General features: G+C 37.3%; 1 protein-coding gene across 1 annotated transcript in view; it reads left to right on the top strand.

Moving 5' to 3' along the window:
• LOC136247129 (hemicentin-1-like) overlaps positions 1-25,391 on the top strand; it is a 198,533-nt gene that overhangs the window by 53,122 nt on the left and 120,020 nt on the right. Inside the window, exons 11-19 of the mRNA XM_066038753.1 lie at positions 3,059-3,391; positions 3,594-3,983; positions 4,040-4,339; positions 17,255-17,587; positions 17,790-18,179; positions 18,236-18,535; positions 22,158-22,490; positions 24,245-24,634; positions 24,691-24,987. Of these exons, the coding sequence (XP_065894825.1) occupies positions 3,059-3,391; positions 3,594-3,983; positions 4,040-4,339; positions 17,255-17,587; positions 17,790-18,179; positions 18,236-18,535; positions 22,158-22,490; positions 24,245-24,634; positions 24,691-24,987 (3,066 nt within the window). The remainder of the gene's footprint in view (positions 1-3,058; positions 3,392-3,593; positions 3,984-4,039; positions 4,340-17,254; positions 17,588-17,789; positions 18,180-18,235; positions 18,536-22,157; positions 22,491-24,244; positions 24,635-24,690; positions 24,988-25,391) is intronic.

Below are 25,391 nucleotides of genomic sequence, written 5' to 3'. Positions count from 1 at the left end.
TTACAGATATTTCAATAAGCTTGTAAGGTCTGCTGTTCTTAAGTCTTGTCACGTAAATAAGGAGCCATCACTGCCACTTTACATTGGCATGAAGAGTCACACTGAGACTAGGTTAAAAAGATGATTACACATTTTGTATAACTTAGGGTTAAGTGTAAGTTATTGCAGAATTCTTCAGCTTGAAAACCAGTTTGCAAATATGGTTTGTGAAAAATTTTGCAGCAAAGGTGTTGTTGTAGTTCCTTCTCAACTGCGACATGGATTGGTTCCCTTGACAACCTAGATCACAACCCTTGTAGTATAATTGCTAAAAGCACATTTCATGGCACAGGTATCAGCTTATTCCAGTTTCCAACAGCAATAAATGTTGGGAATAAACAGAGTAATATCAGACTGCGTTCAACAAGTACTGAAAGAAATTATCAATTGCTAGATAGCTATACAACAGTCCAGTAGTGGCTTTACAGCCAGCAAGTGTTTCATTTCTGCTTTGTTGAATTTATCTATTTTAAAGGAGGGAGATCTAGTGAGTGCAGAATCAGGGAAGAAAAAAAAGATTGAAACATGCTATGATGTTATTGGATGGAAATGACATTGAATCTGGAAATAATGGTGATTGGTCTGCATAGCATGGGTTGATGCAAAATGCATCACCAGAAGTGAACAAAACATTAACAGGGCTTTTTTCTATGATAGAACAGCCACAGCAGCTATGATTAAGTAAAGAATTAGAGTACTATTCAAAGCCACAGAATGTCTTAATCCTGGTCAAATACATGTGATAGTATTCAATGAATCACTCTTTGCCTTAGCCAAATTTGTGCAGTGGAGATGGCCTGGAGAGTAACTTTGTAGAAATGTTTCGTGGCTTACATATTGAAAATGGAAATTTGGAAAGTATTTCGAGATTAATTAAAGGGGTCTAGATGGACCAATGCATTGGTACAAGCCAGTATTGCATTATCAGGCACTACAGATTCCTTTCCTAAAGTGTTGCATCTTACTAGAACCAGATATTCTCACCAGGTGACAGCATTAGCTTTGCCACTGCTACAAGAGGATGCATTTGTACAATCTGAAGGAGAGCAAAGTGATGCATCTCAAGAAGCATGGAAAAAAGAAAACGGCATCACAAAGTCCTACATTTCAATATTGGGATACAATTCTTACACATAGAGAACTATTAACACTGACAGGCTCCTGCATTTAAGACTGGTTATTTTTATTTTTGTTTTTGTTTTTGGCAAGGTACACTCTGACAGTGGTACTTTTGCTGGTGCATTGAGGATAGCATTAACACTGACAGGCTCCTACCAGACCATACATAACACTGGTAGTACTGCTTCTGTGACTTTGGGTAGCATTAACAGTAACAAGCTATTGCCAAAGTTCACACCTGTTAATACCCACTTATGTGCTTAGATATGGCTGACTCACATGACACCTGCAGTGATTAAAGACTACACATGATAGAGTTAAGAGTATACATTCCTATGTGACCTACGGTCAATCAGAAATAATGGATACAAAATTTCTTACGGAGTTTATTAACTAAAAGTATTATATATATTTTTTTATGACTCCATTGCTATTACAACTGCATGTACATGTCTACAGTTACTCATGCATGAGCTGTGGTTATTGCTCACTGAACGCACTAGGTGGTGCCAACTAGTCCTCCCCTTTTATTTGCTCTTCCAAATTTACACACACTCGGTTGCTCAAAGCCTTGAATGGATGAAAAAATTTCTCAGGTGCTGTGATTAACTTGCTTGTTTCATGCAACAACAAACTACATGTATAAACACACAACCATACATATAATAAAAACACACACATCAGATATAAGGTATGCTAGTACACAATCATGATTTTGTAACTAGGGCCAGACAAAGTAACACTAGTACAAATCAGTGGGATGGAAGGGAGGGGGGTATTCTTTCTTTTATCCTCTTTGTCTAATGGTTTACTCTTAACAATTAGTTGTGACTGATGAGTCACGCTGTATGCACTAGGACACGTGTTGAATGCTGTGCATGTGCAAATTCCAGTTAATACTTACTAACATTTCTCATTAATGTCTACGTAACTAATAGCAACTGTATTAACTTGGTTTATTAATGTGCATGTAAACCTCATTTAATGTAGTTCACTCACCTATAACATACAAGTCACCAATCTTTCTCCCACACAGCTGTTACCAGCTGGTTTATCCGCTACCATCATCTGATGGTGGTGGGTTTGGAAGTTGTACAAGGACTCTGTCTGCTTTGGGAAAATGTAACTAAAATTGTAGGCTGGAAGGAAGTTATATGTGTATTAGATGGCTCGGTGAGTATATTTGAAAGGAAAAAGGGATTTTCAGACGTTTTACATAGCTTGGGTGTATCAGGCCATAGAAAGGCATGAGAAATGAATTTCCAACCAAGCGAAGACCCCAAATTACATATACACACCAGTGTAAACATCTTTTACTGATTCTTTGTGTATACAAGAATCATAATAACACAAGCAACATAATATAAAACATATGCACCACATGTGTATGTGTGTATGTATGTACGCATCTGCAATATGACTGTAGCTCCAAGCACTTACGAGTTGGGTGGATTAAGTGTAATAATACTGTGGTAGTACCAGAGGCAGGGTTGATACATTTGGAATAGGTCTTCCATCAGTACCAGCTGCAGTTTAGCCAAGATTCACCATTAATTATTCTGATGAATTAGTGCAAAATTCAAAGATACATAGAGTATGCGTTGTGGCCAAGACATATGATTGATTAACTATGGGGTGTAAGCAAGGTAGTCCTAGTCTGCTATTTATTACTACCAATGAATGTGAGACAACTAGTTGTGACTGATAAGTCATGCTGTTCACAGTAGGAGGCACGTATTGAATGCTGCTCATATGCAAATTCCAGTTGACGCTCAGTAACATTTCTAATTAATTCCTACATAACTGATAGCTCCTACATTACATTATGTATATTATAGGTCTGTATTCATTACAATGAATTTTTATTATACAGCATTAATTTTATTTTCCCACCATACAGACATCAGGATAGTAAGTCATCCAGCTGGTACACCAGTCAGTGGTCAACCCAACACATTTGATTATCCCATATTGAGTAATGTGACACTGTCGTGTCTGGTGACATCAACAGAAGGGTCCATATTCACAGTAACATCTTACCAGTGGAACACTACGCAATGTTATTCTAATACAGCTTTTAATAATGGAAATCCAAGTTGTTTTCCTCATGGTCAAACAACACAAAATGTGACTGGACCTGAATTGACTGCAGAGGATGCTGGTACTGTATCTTGTATTGCGATAGTTGGAGGAGTGAGCTATTATAGTGTACCATTAGCAATTCGAATATCTGGTAAGTTAATATAAAAAGGTTTCACTTGATTGTTTGATTGTAACTTCTTTTATTGCCAAGCTTAGTCTTTTTACTACTATACCACACATGTAGGCAGCATTGATAGTAATTAGTCATTCCCAATAGTTGCCTCTCAGCATACAACAGTGATGCAGTGTGATGTATCTTTTACTAATAATTATGTTCTAAACTTACTACTTAGGAATTGCCATTACTGGTGGAGCAGAGAGTACTGGTAGTAATGAGATTACCTCTAATAACAGGATTGTTGATTATTCATTTATTAGCCCTATAAGTGGTTTGGGTCTATTGTTCCGTTGTGTAACTGGATTGGGACCTAGTGGTGGTGAGAACAATGCTGATTTGGGTAGATTATATTTCAGAAATTCAGTAATTGCAAGTGGAGGATGCACTGGTGGACGAGTAATTCAAGCACGTGGAGGAACACTTAGTAATCTTGTTGGAGTGATAAATGTACACTATTGTGAAGGATTAACTAATGGAGCTGCAGAAGGTGTTTACACTTGTACTATTAGGAACAGTAGTATGATGGAGGAGAGTATTAGGGTGGGAGTGTATAGTAGAAGAAGAAGTGAGTCAATATTGATACAATTATTGTATTTATTGTCAATACAATTAATCACACAGCTACTCCAGTTATTACCACTACAATATCCAATGTTGCTGGTGTTATTGGTGCACCACTAACATTATCATGTATATCAGAAGGTTCTCCACCAGACACGTTCACCTGGATGAAGGATGGTGTAACAATCATAACCACTACTAATATCACTACGATTAGTCAGACTAGCACTGCTTCAGTTTATCGCAGTGATTACATCATCAATATTTTTAGTACAAATAATATTGGAACATACACGTGTAGTGTGAAGAATCCTATTGGAAATGATAGTCATAACATCATGGTGGTTTCTAGTACTTTAAGTAAGTGTGTATGTGTATGTGTGTGTGTGTGTGTGTGTGTGTGTGTGTGTGTGTGCGTGTGTGTGTGTGTGTGTGTGTGTGTGTGTGTGTGTGTGTGTGTGTGTGTGGTGTGTGTGGTGTGTGTGTGTGTGTGTGGTGTGTGTGTGTGTGTGTGTGTGTGTGTGTGTGTGTGTGTGTGTGTGTGTGTGTGTGTGTGTGTGGTGTGTGTGTGGGTGTCTGTCTGTCTGTATGCGTGTATGCGTGTATGGATGTATGCGTGTATGGATGTATGCGTGTATGGATGTATGCGTGTATGGATGTATGTATGTATGTATGTATGTATGTATGTATGTATGTATGTATGTATGTATGTATGTATGTATGTATGTATGTAGGTATGTATGTATGTACGTATGTATGTATGTATGTATGAATGTATGTATGTATGTATGTATGTATATATGTATGTATGTATGTATGTATGTATGTATGTATGTATATATGTACTATGCATAAAATCCTTTGATCTTTGGCAGATATAAATCTTTAAAATCCATTAGAAAATGATATGCGTAAACGTTTTGATCTTTGTGTGATAATGAGGCCTTTAAAATCCCTAAAAGACCGCTGGAGAGATTTTCTGCAATGGTTAAAGACCTCTGGAGAGGTGCCCTAAAGTGAGACCTCCTATCTCCAGTTGAGGGTGTTTCCAGTTTGATGAGTAGCATTGCTGATCTACTATGCCTCTCTTAGGAGGGAGAGCAGATCATCGAGCTTCCTTTTATATATTATAACAATGTGGAAAGTGCTTGTGGGTTTACATTTTGTGCAAGGTGTGATGACACGATGTTTTACCCAGCCAACAATCAATCCATACACCTACCAGTATAAAAACACCAATAACATTAATTTTTAAGTCAGTTATAGACCGTCCACTCATATCACCTTCGCATTAAAACATCGGAGTCCCTGAAATTAGTTTAGGTAATCCTAAGGCTGCAGCACATGTTGCTGTCAGACCTTCAGTGCTGATCACTGTAAAGTGTTAATAATAATAATAATAATAATAATAATAGTAATAATCGGCTTTGCCTCAGGTTTTAACATCACAAAAATTCTCATGGTAGGTCTTTAACTATTACTAAGAGACCTGCAGTGAGGTTCTCTAAAATAAGACCTCCTATCTCCAGGTAAAGGAGTCACCACTATGCTCACCTCACTAATGATCAGTGATGTACTAAGTAGCATAGCAGATCTCACAACTGATCACTGATCTGCTATGTCTCCCTCAGGAGACAAAGCAGTTCAGTGATCTTCCTTTTGTATGTGAATAGTGATTGTGGGTTTACATTTTGTGTGAGATTTGATGACGTGATGATGTTTTACTCCACCCACAATCAAGCAATCTATCAGCTAGTAAAATACACGCACACCAATTTGTAAGTCAGTTAGAGAACGCCCACTCAGATCTTTGTGAGTTCAAAATCCTTGGCTTTTCCATGGCTTTTTAAAATAATGAAGATCCTTGTGGTAGGTCTCTAACTATTACAAGACCTTGCAGTGGTATACAACAATCAGATTATAAATCAGAGTTACAAAACGAAAAACTATTTCTTGTATAAATGCACAATCTGATACTCTAATAGAACAGTCATCCTAATAGAGCATGCTGCCAAGTAATTAGTATCTTTGCAGAGAGTTCAGTAAAGCAACACGTCATACTTTATAGAGTTCAGCGACAAGCAAATCTTCCTGTGAAGAGTTTAACTCACCCTGTATAGAGTTCAGTTCTACATAACAAGTCACTCTACAACAATTCAGCAACAAACTGTTCACCCATACCCAGTAGAGAATTCAAGTACATTACAAGTCGTCCAGTAGACAGTTCAGACAAAAAGAAAATAATAACTAGTATTTAATTGTTAATTTAAAAATGTGACTGGATTTGACAAAACTAGGCTGCCACCACATCCAGATGTGTAATTTTGAAGGATCATAACCTAATGTAGGAGCATGCTGTTACTTTCACATTTTGATCTGTTATTGTATAATGCAGTGTAAAAAATAGTGTAAAAATTGTAGGTAAATAGCATACTGCTTAGTATCAAGGTACAAGTAAAAGAATTGTATGTGTGTGGAAGCCCAGTTTTGTCAAATACAGTCACAAATGAAGTAGGGATTTATATATACAATAAAAAAAGTTGTAAACTAGATATGAATGATGGTTATACAGAATAGCTCGGTGGGAAAGTCTCTACTTTGGCATTGAACAAAATTATAGATAATGTGCCAAAGTAGGGACTTTCTCACTAAGCTATGCTGTAATACAATCATTCATCTCTTGTTTCACTACTGTTTGTTACATATAGATCCCTACTTGAGTGTTAACTTAACATTTTTTATATACTAGCTAGTTAAGTTTTTTTGTTGTAGCACAGCTAGTTACAGTGAGCTTCTGACTGTTCTATTAGAATATCAAGCATGACAGTAGTATTAGAGTGACTGTTGTATTAGAGTATCTTAAGTAAACCAATGTGTGTGCAGTTAGCTATAGACCAACAAGGAGTGAGGTATCTTGTAAGTAAATAGCTATTGAGAATGTTAAAAGGTGTAGTTTCCACACTCGGTCACTTTTAGTCCACCTAGACCATTATTTGATGGGTGTGGTCACAAACCTATCGCGAACATGATCCTAATTGTGAAATTGCAGATATCTAGCTAGTATACCCTCTTGTAATAGTACTGGGACTAACATACTTCTGAAAAATAATTGCTCTGAAATAATTCTGTGGTGTCTAAATATGCTGGTGGAAAAGTGTTAATAAGGAAAAGTAATACCTGGATATGGTTTCGTTGGAGGAAGAAGACAAGCAGCCTGATTAAAGATTAAAGAAACGACAAGGCACAAAGGGCCTACACTTGTCAGAATGCATAAAGGCACATCCCATTGGTGAATTTGTAATTTTAGAATAAAATGTTGGTTATACACTGCTTTGTTTGGCTTCTACGTTTGCAACTGTGGTCATGAGTGGGTGAGTGAGTAAGCCAGACCAAATTTCAAGTTTTTGGAAATTTAAAAAAAAAATTATTTATATCCGGTCACTGGCAAGCATTTTCTTGTTTCAATACTGTACATATTTCATGTTAGATGGACTAATATTATTCCGCAAAGGTGATTATTGTGGCATAAGATGTCTTTAGGATGATTTTGAAAGCAACATTTTTAGACTGTGTGTCATTTTTGGGGGATCCCTACATAAATTATATGGACAAGCAAAAAAAGGTAACTCCCAAAGCCGGCCATAGACTGAAAATAGGGTTGACATTTACCAAGTAATATCTATACAAAAAAGCCACACTGTAAAAAAAAAATGTTCCCCTAATGCAAAAATTGCAGGGTGAAAAAGATGTGAAATCAAAGTTGGCAGCCAAGAAATGGCTGTGATGGTAGGTTAATTGTAAAAATTCTAATAACGACAATTCAGGTGAATTCCTAGTGCAACGCAAATTCACCTGAATTGTCGTTAATAAAGTTTTTGCCGTTAACCTACCATTAACCTACTCGTTGGTACATGACTACATTTATGCTCAATTATGTCAGCATTATACTTTATGCATTTCATCCCCTATTATGCCAAAAATTATGCCGGCATAATCGACGCAAGCCTAATTAATACACAGGACATCAAAACGCAACTTGATAATGATGGTTTAATGCTGTAAGTGCTTCCAGGTACTTACTATAATAATCATGAATAAATTACAGTTGTGCATTAATATAATTTTACCTTTTTGTACTTCATAAATAGTGTTGGGGGTAACTTAATTTATGTAATGCATTATGTAATAATTATTACTTTTGTGTTAATGAAGTAATATAATGAAATATGCTATAAAAACAGGTAGTATAACTCAAGTTACTTTACTTGCAAATGTAATGCATTATTTAAGAAATAAAGTTACTGTACTGAGTCTAATATTATGTAATATTGTTACTACAAGTAACAGAGTTACTAATCCTATTAGTAATCCACTGAGTAATGTCTATATAGTCGCACCGAAATAATGAAGCCTACTTAATGATGCTTATTTACCAGCTTCTTACTTATAACTAAGACACAATCATGTCATGTGATAAGGTGGTTGTTGCACATGTGACAGCTTATGCCTGTGGACACAAAGTAATATAATATTATGTAATCTTATTATAGTTACTTTATTTTATGCGTAATATGTAGCTGTAACTAAATAGTTCAGTTACAAGTAATATGTAATGAGCTACTTTTAAAAGTAATTGCCCCAACACTGTTCATAAACTCAAATACAGTGCATTTCAATTAAATGGATGAAAACAAAGTCTTTGCCTTGCTCAAACTGTGGGCAGAGAACGAAACTCTGCCCAATCCTGTGTTGATGGTATCATTGCCATTACAGATATTTCAATAAGCTTGTAAGGTCTGCTGTTCTTAAGTCTTGTCACGTAAATAAGGAGCCATCACTGCCACTTTACATTGGCATGAAGAGTCACACTGAGACTAGGTTAAAAAGATGATTACACATTTTGTATAACTTAGGGTTAAGTGTAAGTTATTGCAGGATTCTTCAGCTTGAAAACCAGTTTGCAAATATGGTTTGTGAAAAATTTTGCAGCAAAGGTGTTGTTGTAGTTCCTTCTCAACTGCGACATGGATTGGTTCGCTTGACAACCTAGATCACAACCCTTGTAGTATAATTGCTAAAAGGACATTTCATGACACAGGTATCAGCTTATTCCAGTTTCCAACAGCAATAAATGTTGGGAATAAACAGAGTAATATCAGACTGCGTTCAACAAGTACTGAAAGAAATTATCAATTGCTAGATAGCTATACAACAGTCCAGTAGTGGCTTTACAGCCAGCAATTGTTTCATTTCTGCTTTGTTGAATTTATCTATTTTAAAGGAGGGAGATCTAGTGAGTGCAGAATCAGGGAAGAAAAAAAAGATTGAAACATGCTATGATGTTATTGGATGGAAATGACATTGAATCTGGAAATAATGGTGATTGGTCTGCATAGCATGGGTTGATGCAAAATGCATCACCAGAAGTGAACAAAACATTAACAGGGCTTTTTTCTATGATAGAACAGCCACAGCAGCTATGATTAAGTAAAGAATTAGAGTACTATTCAAAGCCACAGAATGTCTTAATCCTGGTCAAATACATGTGATAGTATTCAATGCATCACTCTTTGCCTTAGCCAAATTTGTGCAGTGAGATGGCCTGGAGAGTAACTTTGTAGAAATGTTTCGTGGCTTACATATTGAAAATGGAAATTTGGAAAGTATTTCGAGATTAATTAAAGGGGTCTAGATGGACCAATGCATTGGTACAAGCCAGTATTGCATTATCAGGCACTACAGATTCCTTTCCTAAAGTGTTGCATGTTACTAGAACCAGATATTCTCACCAGGTGACAGCATTAGCTTTGCCACTGCTACAAGAGGATGCATTTGTACAATCTGAAGGAGAACAAAGTGATGCATCTCAAGAAGCATGGAAAAAGAAAACAGCATCACAAAGTCCTACATTTCAATATTGGGATACAATTCTTACACATAGAGAACTATTAACACTGACAGGCTCCTGCATTTAAGACTGGTTATTTTTTTTTTTTTGTTTGTTTTTGGCAAGGTACACTCTGACAGTGGTACTTTTGCTGGTGCATTGAGGATAGCATTAACAGTGACAGGCTCCTACCAGACCATACATAACACTGGTAGCACTGCTTCTGTGACTTTGGGTAGCATTAGCAGTAATAAGCTATTGCCAAAGTTCACACCTGTTAATACCCACTTATGTGCTTAGATATGGCTGACTCACATGACACCTGCAGTGATTAAAGACTACACATGATAGAGTTAAGAGTATACATTCCTATGTGACCTACGGTCAATCAGAAATAATGGATACACAATTTCTTACGGAGTTTATTAACTAAAAGTATTATATATAATATATATATTTTTAAATTTTTTATGACTCCACTGCTATTACAACTGCATGTACATGTCTACAGTTACTCATGCATGAGCTGTGGTTATTGCTCACTGAACGCACTAGGTGGTGCCAACTAGTCCTCCCCTTTTTTTTGCTCTTCCAAATTTACACACACTCGGTTGCTCAAAGCCTTGAATGGATGACAAAATTTCTCAGGTGCTGTGATTAACTTGCTTGTTTCATGCAACAACAAACTACATGTATAAACACACAACCATACATATAATAAAAATACACACATCAGATATAAGGTATGCTAGTACACAATCATGATTTTGTAACTAGGGCCAGACAGAGTAACACTAGTACAAATCAGTGGGATGGAAGGGAGGGGGGTATTCTTTTTTTTATCCTCTTTGTCTAATGGTTTACTCTTAATAGTCAGGTAGCTTAGCAAATGGATGTGGACACTCTGGACAAAAGCACCAAATTTTTTCCACATGATACCCATCACCTTAACTTTAAATTTTTGATAGGAACCACTCCCTCCAATTACGTGTGTTTGGGTTTCCCACTTTTACAGCCCAATTTTTAAGGAAAACTTCAAAAATTAAATTTAACCTGTAGACATTATTTCTCCCTTATATACCTTATTGCATTTGCAGTTTATCTCTATACTGCACTAAGTAAGGTCATTTTTTAGCCTTAAAAGTTTTTTTTTATGAATAACTTTTAATTGTGGGTTTAAGATTTTGAGCACATGTTGGATTAATAGTTGTTCTCCCTACTTAGGTAAGCTAATATATACAACACAGTGTGTGTATACATATATTACAATTGCTACAGAACTGCAGTATTGTCAATTACATATTGAAGTTAATTTTAAACTAAAAAAGGTTTCTTCTCTGTTTAATTTTTGACTGTGGGATTGAGTTTCTGAGCACACATTGAGGTAAATAGTTGTTCTGTCTGCTTATGTAAGCTAACAAAAGTCACTACAGGACTGCAGGATTGTCAATTATATGACTGGAATGATGGATTGGAGCATGTGCTTGGTCTGTCAAGAAAAAAACTACAGAGCCCCTGAAATGCCCACTGAATGCACAAGGAAGTGGGGACAAATCAGAACCATACAGGTCCTTTCTGAATAATGTTAATTTTTTCAAAGTTGTGGGCTCATTGCCAGTGGTGCTTAAGTTTGGAGATGACATGACTGTAAGTGAACTGGTCCAAAACCGGGGTGCATGGCACAAATCTTGCTATGTCAAGTTTAACAAAGAGAAGCTGGAGAGAGCTACCAAAAAGCGAGACAGGGACAACACTTCAGAGAGCAGCAACTCTGGGATGAAACGGTATCGGCGCCAGTCAATGGACAAGATGTCCTGTCTGTTTTGCCATCAAGAAGATGGACAACTGCATGAATTTAGAACACTTGAAGCTGATGAGACCATAAGACATATGGCTACAGAGCTGCAGGACACAGATTTAATGGCTAGAATGGAAGGTGGTGATCTTATAGCACTTGAGGCTAAATATCATCTGCAGTGCTTAACAGCACTAAGGAATCGTTACCGTTCACTGGTGCGGCAACAAGAGCAGGAACCAGTAGGCTCTTCTGAGGAAAAGAAGGTGAAGGCAAGAGCACTTGTAGAGCTCTTTACTTACGTAGAAAATTGTGTTGAAGATGGGACCTTCTACTTTAAGTTTTCAGTTTTGCATCAACTGTATGAAATGCGGGTACGCTACCTTGGTGTTGAGAAGGAGATTAACAGAAGCTGATTCAAGGAGAAAGTTCTAGCATACTTTCCGCAAGCACAAGAGCAAAGCGATGGTAAAAATAAAATTCTAGTTTTTGAACAAGGTATGCAGCAAATGCTAAAGCAGGCTACAGCATGTGATTATGAAGGTGATGCAGTACTGCTGGCCAAGTTGCCAAGATAGTGCGTAAAGAGATTGCCAGCTACAAAAGTTTTTCCTTTGATGGTAAATTTCCTTCTGGTTGTCAGCATGGGTCAGTGCCATCTACTCTCAAGATGCTTGTGTCTATGCTGTTGAATGGTGCTAATATAAAAGATCAAGATTCTACAGACTCACAGGCAACCCTCACTGTCTCTCAGACTATCCTCTTCAATTTTAATAAAAGCGCATCTTCCGTTTCTAAGTCTCGGCATTCCTTGGATAGGGAACCACCATTGCCATTGTATATTGGAATGAAGATACACACAGAGACCAGGTCTAAAAAGATCATCACACAGCTATATGACTTGGGTCTCAGTGTAAGTTATGATAGAGTTCTTCAGCTTGAGAGTCAGCTTGCAACAGCTGTCTGTGAGAATTTTCAGGACAAAGGAACTGTAGTTCCTGCTCAGCTACGACATGGATTGTTTACAGTTGGTGCATTTGATAATTTGGATCACAATCCTTCAAGCACAACTGCTAAAGGTTCATTTCATGGCACAGGCATCAGTCTGTTTCAGTTTCCCACTTCATCAAATTTGGGAGAGAAGCAGAATGACATCAAACTAGCTTTGACTGGTACCAAAAAGGACCACCAGTTGCCAGACAGCTTTACCACTGTGCCAGCTGTGGTTTTGAAGACAGCAACAGTGTCAGTTCCACCACTGTTAAATGCATCATCACCAAAAGAGAGACAACTGGTAGGTGCACAATTAAAGGAAAGGAGCTGGCTGGACCATGCTTGTCTACTCCTGGAGAAAGATGAGATTGAAAAAGGTGACACTGTTGCCTGGTCAGCATTCCATGCCTCCATGCAAGGTTCATCAGCAGATTTCCACACTACCCTTACACAGCTTTTACCCCTTTTCTATGAAAAGGCAGCTACAGCAGCTATGATTAAGCATGGAATTAATGTGCTGCATTGGGCAACAGAATTTCTCAATCCTGGACAGATACCAGTTGTAGCATTTGATGCACCACTCTATGCTCTTGCCAAGTTCATACAGTGGAACTGGCCTGATACACATGGAGAACAAAAGTTTATAGCAATGTTCGGAGGCCTGCACATAGAAATGGCAATGTGGAACACATATGGTGACTATTTGGAGGGATCTGGGTGGACCAATGCACTGACACAAGCAAGCATTGCATCATCAGGCACTGCTGACTCTTTTCTGAAGGCCTCACATCTCACCAGAACAAGGCATGCTCACCAGGTGACTGCTTTGGCTCTGGCAAAGCTCCAGGAGGACGCTTTCTTGCAGACTGAAGGGATACACAGTAATGAAGTCAAGGAGATTTGGAGGCAGGAAATGGTACAGAAGAGTCCAACATTTCAGTACTGGGATACAGTACTAAACATGGAACTTCTGGGCCTCATCTTTATTAGATCGCACCGTGAGGGGAATTTTCCTTTGTACGTTGAAAGTCTGAAGGCCTTGGTTCCATGGTTCTTCTCTCTCGACCACCACAATTATGCACGGTGGATTCCAATACACATCCGAGACATGGAGAGTCTACCAGCGCCTATCCTCAAAGAGTTTGAGGAGCATAGTCACTGGGTCATCCACAAAACCACCAACAGATTCTCCACCATCCCAATTGACCAAGCCCACGAACAAAATAATGAAGCAGTCAAAAGTTCTGGTGGTGCAGTTGGTCTCACTGAGAATCCTTCAGCCTTCAGGAAATGGATGGTCTCAGGGCCTGAACAAGCAAGGATACTGAAAGAGTTTGAAGAGGACCTCCCACAACATAAAGACTCAGAATATGGCTTTCATCATGAGGAGGGATTTTCCACCCAGAGAAATTTCAAAGAGCAGACAGTGAATCTGGTGCAAGTCTTCTGTGAGCTGGGAAACCCTTTCCTTGATGACAGTGATGAGTTATTGGCTCTAGACACACGGAATGTTCTGGATGAATCTGTGGTGAACACAGTGCGAACAGTACAAAGTAAAGGAAAGGATCAGTATGCTACGTACTGCAAAGAAGTAATTTTTGATCGCACACGTTCCATTCATGAGCCTATTAAGAAGAATGTGTTTCCTCTTTTCAGTTCAAGACCAAAAGCCAAGACAAAGCAAGCAGGAAAAATCCTCTTACTTAAAAATGATATTGCTCTGTTCTCTCATCTGTACATTGTCATGCAGCACAGAGTTAGTGACATGAGCAAGTTCTTTAGGCATGAAAACCATCCTTTTCCTCCTTCACTGTCTGATTTGGGAAAATTGCGCTTGGGAAAGAAATCTGACCTGTTGAACATTTTGACCAAGGACACCCAGAATGATCTTCCTGACTTCATTGATGTGAAACTACTTGATGGAGCTGCCGTGGTGCACTTACTCCCTACTACCAACATTGTGACATTTGATGAGTATGCTGATCAGGTGTTTGTTCCACACATCTTAAAACAACTAGAAAACTCCAAAAGAGTTGATATAGTGTGGGACACATACATTCCCAGCAGTATCAAAGAATCTACTAGAGAAAAGCAAGGAAAGGGTGTTCGGAGAAAGGTTGCAGGTAAGAACAAGCTTCCAGGGAAGTGGGCTGACTTCTTACGTGATCCAACTAATAAACAAGAACTGTTTACATTTCTTTCCAACAAGATTGCTACTATGGATTGCCCTGAAGACAAAGAAATTATTGTAACATCTGGTACCACAGCTATTCTTCGAGAAACTCATAGATCCATGGCACCATGTGATCATGAGGAAGCGGACACCAGGCTGATGATCCACTTACAGGATGCCCTTCTGAATAACTGTACCAACTGTCTGGTACGCACTGTTGATACAGATGTAGTGGTGATCCTCATTGGCAAGTTCCATAACCTGATCGCACTGTGCCAAAATGTGAGCATTTGGGTTGCCTTTGGTACAGGCAAGAACTTTACATACCATTACATCAATTCTATCTATGAAGACCTGGGTAAGGACAAATCCCTTGCTCTCCCTGTGTTCCACAGTTTCACAGGATGTGATACCACATCTGCATTCTTTGGAAGAGGAAAGAAGTCAGCATGGGAAGCATGGAACTGTTTTCAAGATGTGACACGTGCCTTTACCTACATGGCACTCCATCCTTATGCAGAAATAGATGTAGGTACTGAAAATTTTCAGTTGCTAGAACGTTTCACTGTTATTCTTTATGATAAAACCAGTGACCTGCAACATGTGGACGAAGCCAGAAAGGAGTTGTTTTGCCAGAAGGAAAAGACAATGGAGAGGCTTCCTCCAACCCAAGATGCATTGTTGCAGCATTTAAAACGAGTTGCCTATCAGGCTGGGATATGGTGCACCAGTGAGCAGAGTGAACAACATGCACCTACTCCAGAGGGTTGGGGCTGGACTCTTGATGAGGACAGCCAGTGGGCTCCTGTGTGGAACACGTTACCTGTTGTCTCCAAGGCCTGCAGTGAATTAGTCAAGTGTGGCTGTAAGAGTCAAAGTGGATGTGGTGCTAGGTGTGCATGCAGAAAGGCACACTGGAAGTGTACAGAACTGTGCAGTTGTCACTGTGAGAAGTAACACAGGCATGAACTACATGTATGTATTGACAATATACCATCACATTTCAAAGTTGATTCAGTATTTTGAGTGACTGCATGTCATACATAGCAGCTATATTGTTTTCCTAGCTTTATGTTAATAAAACTATCTGGTGGCTTGTCTAGTTTGTCTAAGTAGCATAGTTGTACTCAAAATGCATGTTTAGAAGGTGAGATATTGGTAAATATAAGTTTTAAATAGCGGCCATTTTAAAAATCCGAGGTGGCGGCCATATTGTATTCGGAGGGAGTGGTTCCTATCAAAAATTGAAAGCTAAGGTGATGGGTAACATGTGGAAAAAATTTGGTGCTTTTGTCCAGAGTGTCCACATCCATCTCAAATCTGGCCTTAAGCTGCCTGACTATAACAATTAGTTGTGACTGATGAGTCATGCTGTATGCACTAGGACACGTGTTGAATGCTGTGCATGTGCAAATTCCAGTTAATACTTACTAACATTTCTCATTAATGTCTATGTAACTAATAGCAACTGTATTAACTTGGTTTATTAATGTGCATGTAAACCTCATTTAATGTAGTTCACTCACCTATAACATACAAGTCACCAATCTTTCTCCCACACAGCTGTTACCAGCTGGTTTATCCGCTACCATCATCTGATGGTGGTGGGTTTGGAAGTTGTACAAGGACTCTGTCTGCTTTGGGAAAATGTAACTAAAATTGTAGGCTGGAAGGAAGTTATATGTGTATTAGATGGCTCGGTGAGTATATTTGAAAGGAAAAAGGGATTTTCAGACGTTTTACATAGCTTGGGTGTATCAGGCCATAGAAAGGCATGAGAAATGAATTTCCAACCAAGCGAAGACCCCAAATTACATATACACACCAGTGTAAACATCTTTAACTGATTCTTTGTGTACACAAGAATCATAATAACACAAGCAACATAATATAAAACATATGCACCACATGTGTATGTGTGTATGTATGTACGCATCTGCAATATGACTGTAGCTCCAAGCACTTACGAGTTGGGTGGATTAAGTGTAATAATACTGTGGTAGTACCAGAGGCAGGGTTGATACATTTGGAATAGGTCTTCCATCAGTACCAACTGCAGTTTAGCCAAGATTCACCATTAATTATTCTGATGAATTAGTGCAAAATTCAAAGATACATAGAGTATGCATTGTGGCCAAGACATATGATTGATTAACTATGGGGTGTAAGCAAGGTAGTCCTAGTCTGCTATTTATTACTACCAATGAATGTGAGACAACTAGTTGTGACTGATAAGTCATGCTGTTCACAGTAGGAGGCACGTATTGAATGCTGCTCATATGCAAATTCCAGTTGACGCTCAGTAACATTTCTAATTAATTCCTACATAACTGATAGCTCCTACATTACATTATGTATATTATAGGTCTGTATTCATTACAATGAATTTTTATTATACAGCATTAATTTTATTTTCCCACCATACAGACATCAGGATAGTAAGTCATCCAGCTGGTACACCAGTCAGTGGTCAACCCAACACATTTGATTATCCCATATTGAGTAATGTGACACTGTCGTGTCTGGTGACATCAACAGAAGGGTCCATATTCACAGTAACATCTTACCAGTGGAACACTACGCAATGTTATTCTAATACAGCTTTTAATAATGGAAATCCAAGTTGTTTTCCTCATGGTCAAACAACACAAAATGTGACTGGACCTGAATTGACTGCAGAGGATGCTGGTACTGTATCTTGTATTGCGATAGTTGGAGGAGTGAGCTATTATAGTGTACCATTAGCAATTCGAATATCTGGTAAGTTAATATAAAAAGGTTTCACTTGATTGTTTGATTGTAACTTCTTTTATTGCCAAGCTTAGTCTTTTTACTACTATACCACACATGTAGGCAGCATTGATAGTAATTAGTCATTCCCAATAGTTGCCTCTCAGCATACAACAGTGATGCAGTGTGATGTATCTTTTACTAATAATTATGTTCTAAACTTACTACTTAGGAATTGCCATTACTGGTGGAGCAGAGAGTACTGGTAGTAATGAGATTACCTCTAATAACAGGATTGTTGATTATTCATTTATTAGCCCTATAAGTGGTTTGGGTCTATTGTTCCGTTGTGTAACTGGATTGGGACCTAGTGGTGGTGAGAACAATGCTGATTTGGGTAGATTATATTTCAGAAATTCAGTAATTGCAAGTGGAAGATGCACTGGTGGACGAGTAATTCAAGCACGTGGAGGAACACTTAGTAATCTTGTTGGAGTGATAAATGTACACTATTGTGAAGGATTAACTAATGGAGCTGCAGAAGGTGTTTACACTTGTACTATTAGGAACAGTAGTATGATGGAGGAGAGTATTAGGGTGGGAGTGTATAATAGAAGAAGAAGTGAGTCAATATTGATACAATTATTGTATTTATTGTCAATACAATTAATCACACAGCTACTCCAGTTATTACCACTACAATATCCAATGTTGCTGGTGTTATTGGTGCGCCACTAACATTATCATGTATATCAGAAGGTTCTCCACCAGACACGTTCACCTGGATGAAGGATGGTGTAACAATCATAACCACTACTAATATCACTACGATTAGTCAGACTAGCACTGCTTCAGTTTATCGCAGTGATTACATCATCAATATTTTTAGTACAAATAATATTGGAACATACACATGTAGTGTGAAGAATCCTATTGGAAATGATAGTCATAACATCATGGTGGTTTCTAGTACTTTAAGTAAGTGTGTGTGTGTGTGTGTGTGTGTGTGTGTGTGTGTGTGTGTGCGTGTGTGTGTGTGTGTGTGTGTGTGTGTGTGTGTGTGTGTGTGTGTGTGTGTGTGTGTGTGGTGTGTGTGTGTGTGTGTGTGTGGTGTGTGTGTGGTGTGTGTGTGTGTGTGTGTGTGTGTGTGTGTGTGTGTGTGTGTGTGTGGTATGTGTGTGGGTGTCTGTCTGTCTGTATGCGTGTATGCGTGTATGGATGTATGCGTGTATGGATGTATGCGTGTATGGATGTATGTATGTATGTATGTATGTATGTATGTATGTATGTATGTATGTATGTATGTATGTATGTATGTATGTATGTATGTATGTATGTATGTATGTATGTATGTATGTATATATGTACTATGCATAAAATCCTTTGATCTTTGGCAGATATAAATCTTTAAAATCCCTTAGAAAATGATATGCGTAAACGTTTTGATCTATGTGTGATAATGAGGCCTTTAAAATCCCTAAAAGACCGCTGGAGAGATTTTCTGCAATGGTTAAAGACCTCTGGAGAGGTGCCCTAAAGTGAGACCTCCTATCTCCAGTTGAGGGAGTTTCCAGTTTGATGAGTAGCATTGCTGATCACTATGCCTCTCTTAGGAGAGAGAGCAGATCATTGAACTTCCTTTTATATATTATAACAATGTGGAAAGTGCTTGTGGGTTTACATTTCGCACAAGGTGTGATAACATGATGTTTTACCCAGCCAACAATCAATCCATACACCTACCAGTATAAAAACACCAATAACATTAATTTTTAAATCAGTTATAGACCTCTCACTCATATCACCTTCGCATTAAAACATCGGAGTCCCTGAAATTAGGTTAGGTAATCCTAAGGCTGCAGCAAATGTTGCTGTCAGACCTTCAGTGCTGATCACTGTAAAGTGCTAATAATAATAATAATAATAATAATAATAATAATAATAGTAATAATCGGCTTTGCCTCAGGTTTTAACATCACAAAAATTCTCATGGTAGGTCTTTAACTATTACTAAGAGACCTGCAGTGAGGTTCTCTAAAATAAGACCTCCTATCTCTAGTTAAAGGAGTCACTACCATGCTCACCTCACTAATGATCAGTGATGTACTAAGTAGCATAGCAGATCTCACAACTGATCACTGATCTGCTATGTCTCCCTCAGGAGACAAAACAGTTCAGTGATCTTCCTTTTATATGTGAATAGTGATTGTGGGTTTACATTTTGTGTGAGATATGATGACATGATGATGTTTTACTCCACCCACAATCAAGCAATCTATCAGCTAGTAAAATACACGCACACCAATTTGTAAGTCAGTTAAAGAACGCCCACTCAGATTTTTGTAAGTTCAAAATCCTTGGCTTTTCCATGGCTTTTAATCATGAAGATCCTTGTGGTAGGTCTCTAACTATTACAAGACCTTGCAGTGGTATACAACAATCAGATTATAAATCAGAGTTACAAAACGAAAAACTATTTCTTGTATAAATGATACTCTAATAGAACAGTCATCCTAATAGAGCGTGCAGCTAAGTAATTAGTATCTTTGCAGAGAGTTCAGTAAAGCAACACGTCATACTTTATAGAGTTCAGCGACAAACAAATCTTCCTGTGAAGAGTTTAACTCACCCTGTATAGAGTTCAGTTCTACATAACAAGTCACTCTACAACAATTCAGCAACAAACTGTTCACCCATACCCAGTAGAGCATTCAAGTACATTACAAGTCGTCCAGTAGACAGTTCAGACAAAAAGAAAATAATAACTAGTATTTAATTGTTAATTTAAAAATGTGACTGGATTTGACAAAACTAGGATGCCACCACATCCAGATGTGTAATTTTGAAGGATCATAACCTAATGTAGGAGTATGCTGTTACTTTCACATTTTGATCTGTTATTGTATAATGCAGTGTAAAAAAAAAAGTGTAAAAATTGTAGGTAAATAGCATAGTGCTTAGTATCAAGGTACAAGTAAAAGAATTGTATGTGTGTGGAAGCCCAGTTTTGTCAAATCCAGTCACAAATGAAGTAGGGATTTATATATACAATAAAAAAAATTGTTAACCAGATATGAATGATGGTTATACAGAATAGTTCAGTGGGAAAGTCTCTACTTTGGCATTGAACAAAATTATAGATAATGTGCCAAAGTAGGGACTTTCTCACTAAGCTATGCTGTAATACAATCATTCATCTCTTGTTTCACTACTGTTTGTTACATATAGATCCCTACTTGAGTGTTAACTTAACATTTTTTATATACTAGCTAGTTAAGTTTTTTTGTTGTAGCACAGCTAGTTACAGTGAGCTTCTGACTGTTCTATTAGAATATCATACATGACAGTAGTATTAGAGTGACTGTTCTATTAGAGTATCTTAAGTAAATCAATGTGTGTGCAGTTAGCTATAGACCAACAAGGGGTGAGGTATCTTGTAAGTAAATAGCTATTGAGATTGTTAAAAGGTGTAGTTTCCACACTCGGTCACTTTTAGTCCACCTAGACCTTTATTTGATGTGTGTGGTCACAAACCTATCGCGAACATGATCCTAATTGTGAAATTGCAGATATCTAGCTAGTATACCCTCTTGTAATAGTACCGGGACTAACATACTTCTGAAAAATAATTGCTCTGAAATAATTCTGTGGTGTCTAAATATGCTGGTGAAAAAGTGTTGATAAGGAAATGTAATACCTGGATATGGTTTCGTTGGAGGAAGAAGACAAGCAGCCTGATTAAAGATTAAAGAAACGACAAGGCACAAAGGGCCTACACTTGTCAGAATGCATAAAGGCACATCCCATTGGTGAATTTGTAATTTTAGAATAAAATGTTGGTTATACACTGCTTTGTTTGGCTTCTATGTTTGCAACTGTGGTCATGAGTGGGTGAGTGAGTAAGCCAGACCAAATTTCAAGTTTTTGGAAATTTAAAAAAAAGATTATTTATATCCGGTCACTGGCAAGCATTTTCTTGTTTCAATACTGTACATATTTCATGTTATATGGACTAATATTATTCCGCAAAGGTGATTATTGTGGCATAAGATGTCTTTAGGATGATTTGTGAAAGCAACATTTTTAGACTGTGTGTCATTTTTGGGGGATCCCTACATAAACAATATGGACAAGCAAAAAAAAGTAACTCCCAAAGCCAGCCATAGACTGAAAATGGGGTTGACATTTACCAAGTAATATCTATACAAAAAAGCCAAACTGTAAAAAAAATGTTCCCCTAATGCAAAAATGGCAGGGTGAAAAAGATGTGAAATCAAAGTTGGCAGCCAAGAAATGGCTGTGATGGCAGGTTAATTGTAAAAATTCTAATAACGACAATTGAGGTGAATTCCTAGTGCAACACAAATTCACCTGAATTGTCGTTAATAAAGTTTTTGCCGTTAACCTACCATCACAGCCATTTCTTGGCCATCACCTTTGATTTCACAATTTTTTCACCCTTTCCATTTTGCATAGGCAACGTCTTTTTTACAGTTGGGTTGTTTTTGTGCAGATACAAATTTCACTGTATAATTAGTAGTATCACTGCTTGTTTATGGTTTGCATAATTATTTCTTTTGCTTATTCTCCCACCATACAGATGTCAGGATAGTAAGTCATCCAGCTGGTATGCCAGTCAGTGGTCAACCCAACACATTTTATTATCCCATATTGAGTAATGTCACACTGTCATGTTTGGTGACATCAACAGAAGGGTCCATATTCACAGTAACATCTTACCAGTGGAACACTACACAATGTTATTCTAATACAGCTTTTAATAATGGTAATCCAAGTTGTTTTCCTCATGGTCAAACAACACAAAATGTGACTGGAAATGAATTGACTGCAGAAGATTCTGGTACTGCATCTTGTATTGTGACAATTGGGGAAGTGAACTATAACAGTTTACCATTAACGGTTCGCATATCTGGTAAGTTAGATCAGTCATATAATTGCAACAATCTGTTAATTTTCTATACTAGTGTTTCAGTCAGCTAGGGTGATTTCCCAAAATGCTGATGAATAATTTCATTGACAATTTATAATGTTAATACTGATGATACAACAATGTTTATACAACTTCTTTGTTATATTTTTACAATGCCAACAGTTTAGTGACATGGTAAAGTACTTATAGCTAAGCTGTTCATGGGTTCTTAAAAGGTTATCACTCCAATAGCTTAGTCTAGCAAAATATATATATATATATATATAATTTTTTTTTCAAACAAAATATTGCCTATCAAAACAACATAAATCACATGCAACTTATTCCTACACTAACCCAATATTAATGTTGCGTCAGCAATGGAACCAGTAGCTCTAGACTGAGAATAAAGTGGATCGTTGGTTCCAATATGATCATTATATCATAGAACTGTGGTCCACTTTTGTCATTGTGTGGGCAGTATTTTAGATTACTAGTTTTAAAATGTAGTTATAACTACAGGAAGAGTAGAATATGACATTAGTCTTAGGATGAGTTTAATAACTAACAGTACAAAATGGTTTTGTAATATGAAAATATATTATAATAATTTATGATTCCATTGACCATTTCTGCAAAATACTATAAAAATCCAGGTTTTAAATACTGAATTTCTAAATCTGTGACAGTATCTGCGGGAGTAGGGTAATTAGGACACAAATTGCAGTCTGTCACATAACAGTTTATATCTTAACTATTTTGTGATGTTTGTGCAGGGGACTTTATGCTATGTATTTCCATAATTGTATTCTGTACTTGTATTGTAAAACTGATTAGTTTGATAAGTGCTGAAAAATGTGTGACCATATGTGACCGGGCCTGCAAAAACCGGGCATGTGGGCACAAACTACACCCTGTCACACTACAGATCATATCTCAGTACTGGAGCAGAATATTCTGTAAATTGTATCATAAAGCCAATTAAATGCTGATTAAGAGCTGAAAATTGCATTGCCATAGCATAGTTGTATAAAAAGTCATGAGTGATGGAAGTGTGAAAAAGTAGGCAAAAATCATGTGCCTACATGGCCTATTTTCGCAGGCCCAGTCACATATGATGATAGCATAAGAAGTTATGAGACATAAAAGTTTGTGAAAAAAACAATGCAAATTGTATGAGCTGATGTGCTCTATTTTTGTAGACCTGGTTGCATTTGTCAATGGCTCTAAACTACATCATATAGTAGTTGTAGCCACAGATTAAAATAATTGTATCAAATTGTGATAAATAAAGTTGTTAATGTTCACGACAATCCAATAAGAAAGGATTTAGCACAAGCAGAAGCAAAATTAATACAGTTGATTGTTACAAGTAATTAACTCAAAAACACACAACCTATTAAAGTAAAGGAACTGAAATATTTAGTACTTATATGGGAAAGGAATGTGACATTTCACGAGAAAGGCTCCAGGGATATACAGTAATTCAAGTAATTGTCATGCTTTAATCACTAAATTACTGTAAATCTACTGTCATCTAATTTTAGTGGGAGGGGAGGACCTGGGAAGATTATGTCCTGTTCACTTACTTTTTTTATCTATGCTTGCTTAATAAAAATAAACTACCTTCATTATTTTAACCTCTCCACTACCCATGTTTTCTGCTACTTACATGTAGCTATGATTTGACTTAATGATTGCTCATTACCAGTGATACAGTTTGATGTACAATAGTCATGTTACGTATGCTGTTGTAGGAATTGCCATTACTGGTGGAGCACAGAGCACTGGTAGTAATGAGATTACCTCTAATAACAAGATTGTTGATTATTCATTTATTAGCCCTATAAGTGGTTTGGGTCTATTGTTCCGTTGTGTAACTGGATTGGGACCTAGTGGTGGTGAGAACAATGCTGATTTGGGTAGATTATATTTCAGAAGTTCAGTAATTGCAAGTGGAGGATGCACTGGTGGACGAGTAATTCAAGCACGTGGAGGAACACTTAGTAATCTTGTTGGAGTGATAAATGTACACTATTGTGAAGGATTAACTAATGGAGCTGCAGAAGGTGTTTACACTTGTACTATTAGGAACAGTAGTATGATGGAGGAGAGTATTAGGGTGGGAGTGTATAGTAGAAGAAGAAGTGAGTCAATATTGATACAATTATTGTATTTATTGTCAATACAATTAATCACACAGCTGCTCCAGTTATTACCACTACAATATCCAGTGTTTCTGGTGTTATTGGTGCACCACTAACATTATCATGTATATCAGAAGGTTCTCCACCAGACACGTTCACCTGGATGAAGGATGGTGTAAAAATCAACTCTACTAATATCACTACAATTAGTCAGACCAGCACAACTTCAATCTATCGTAGTGACTATATGATCAATAGTTTTATTACAAATAATATTGGAACATACACATGTAGTGTGAAGAATCCTATTGGAAATGATAGTCATAACATCATGGTGGTTTCTAGTACTTTAAGTAAGTGTGTGTGTGTGTGTGTGTGTGTGTGTGTGTGTGTGTGTGTGTGTGTGTGTGTGTGTGTGTGTGTGTGTGTGTGTGTGCATGTGTATGTGTATGTGTGTGTGTGTGTGTGTGTGTCTGGTGTGTGTCTGTCTGTATGTATGTATGTATGTATGTATGTATGTATGTATGTATGTATGTATGTATGTATGTATGTATGTATGTATGTATGTATGTATGTATGTATGTATGTATGTATGTATGTATGTATGTATGTATGTATGTATGTATGTATGTATGTATGTATGTATGTATGTATGTATGTATGTATGTATGTATGTATGTAAGTATGTATGTATGTATGTATGTATGTATGTATGTATGTATGTATGTATGTATGTATGTATGTATGTATGTATGTA

The sequence above is a fragment of the Dysidea avara genome, chromosome 2 (genome assembly GCF_963678975.1).
Source record: "Dysidea avara chromosome 2, odDysAvar1.4, whole genome shotgun sequence".
Classification (NCBI taxonomy): Eukaryota; Metazoa; Porifera; class Demospongiae; order Dictyoceratida; family Dysideidae; genus Dysidea; species Dysidea avara.
The sequence above is the reverse complement of the archived record's forward strand: the minus strand, read 5'-3'. Positions and strand labels throughout refer to the sequence as shown.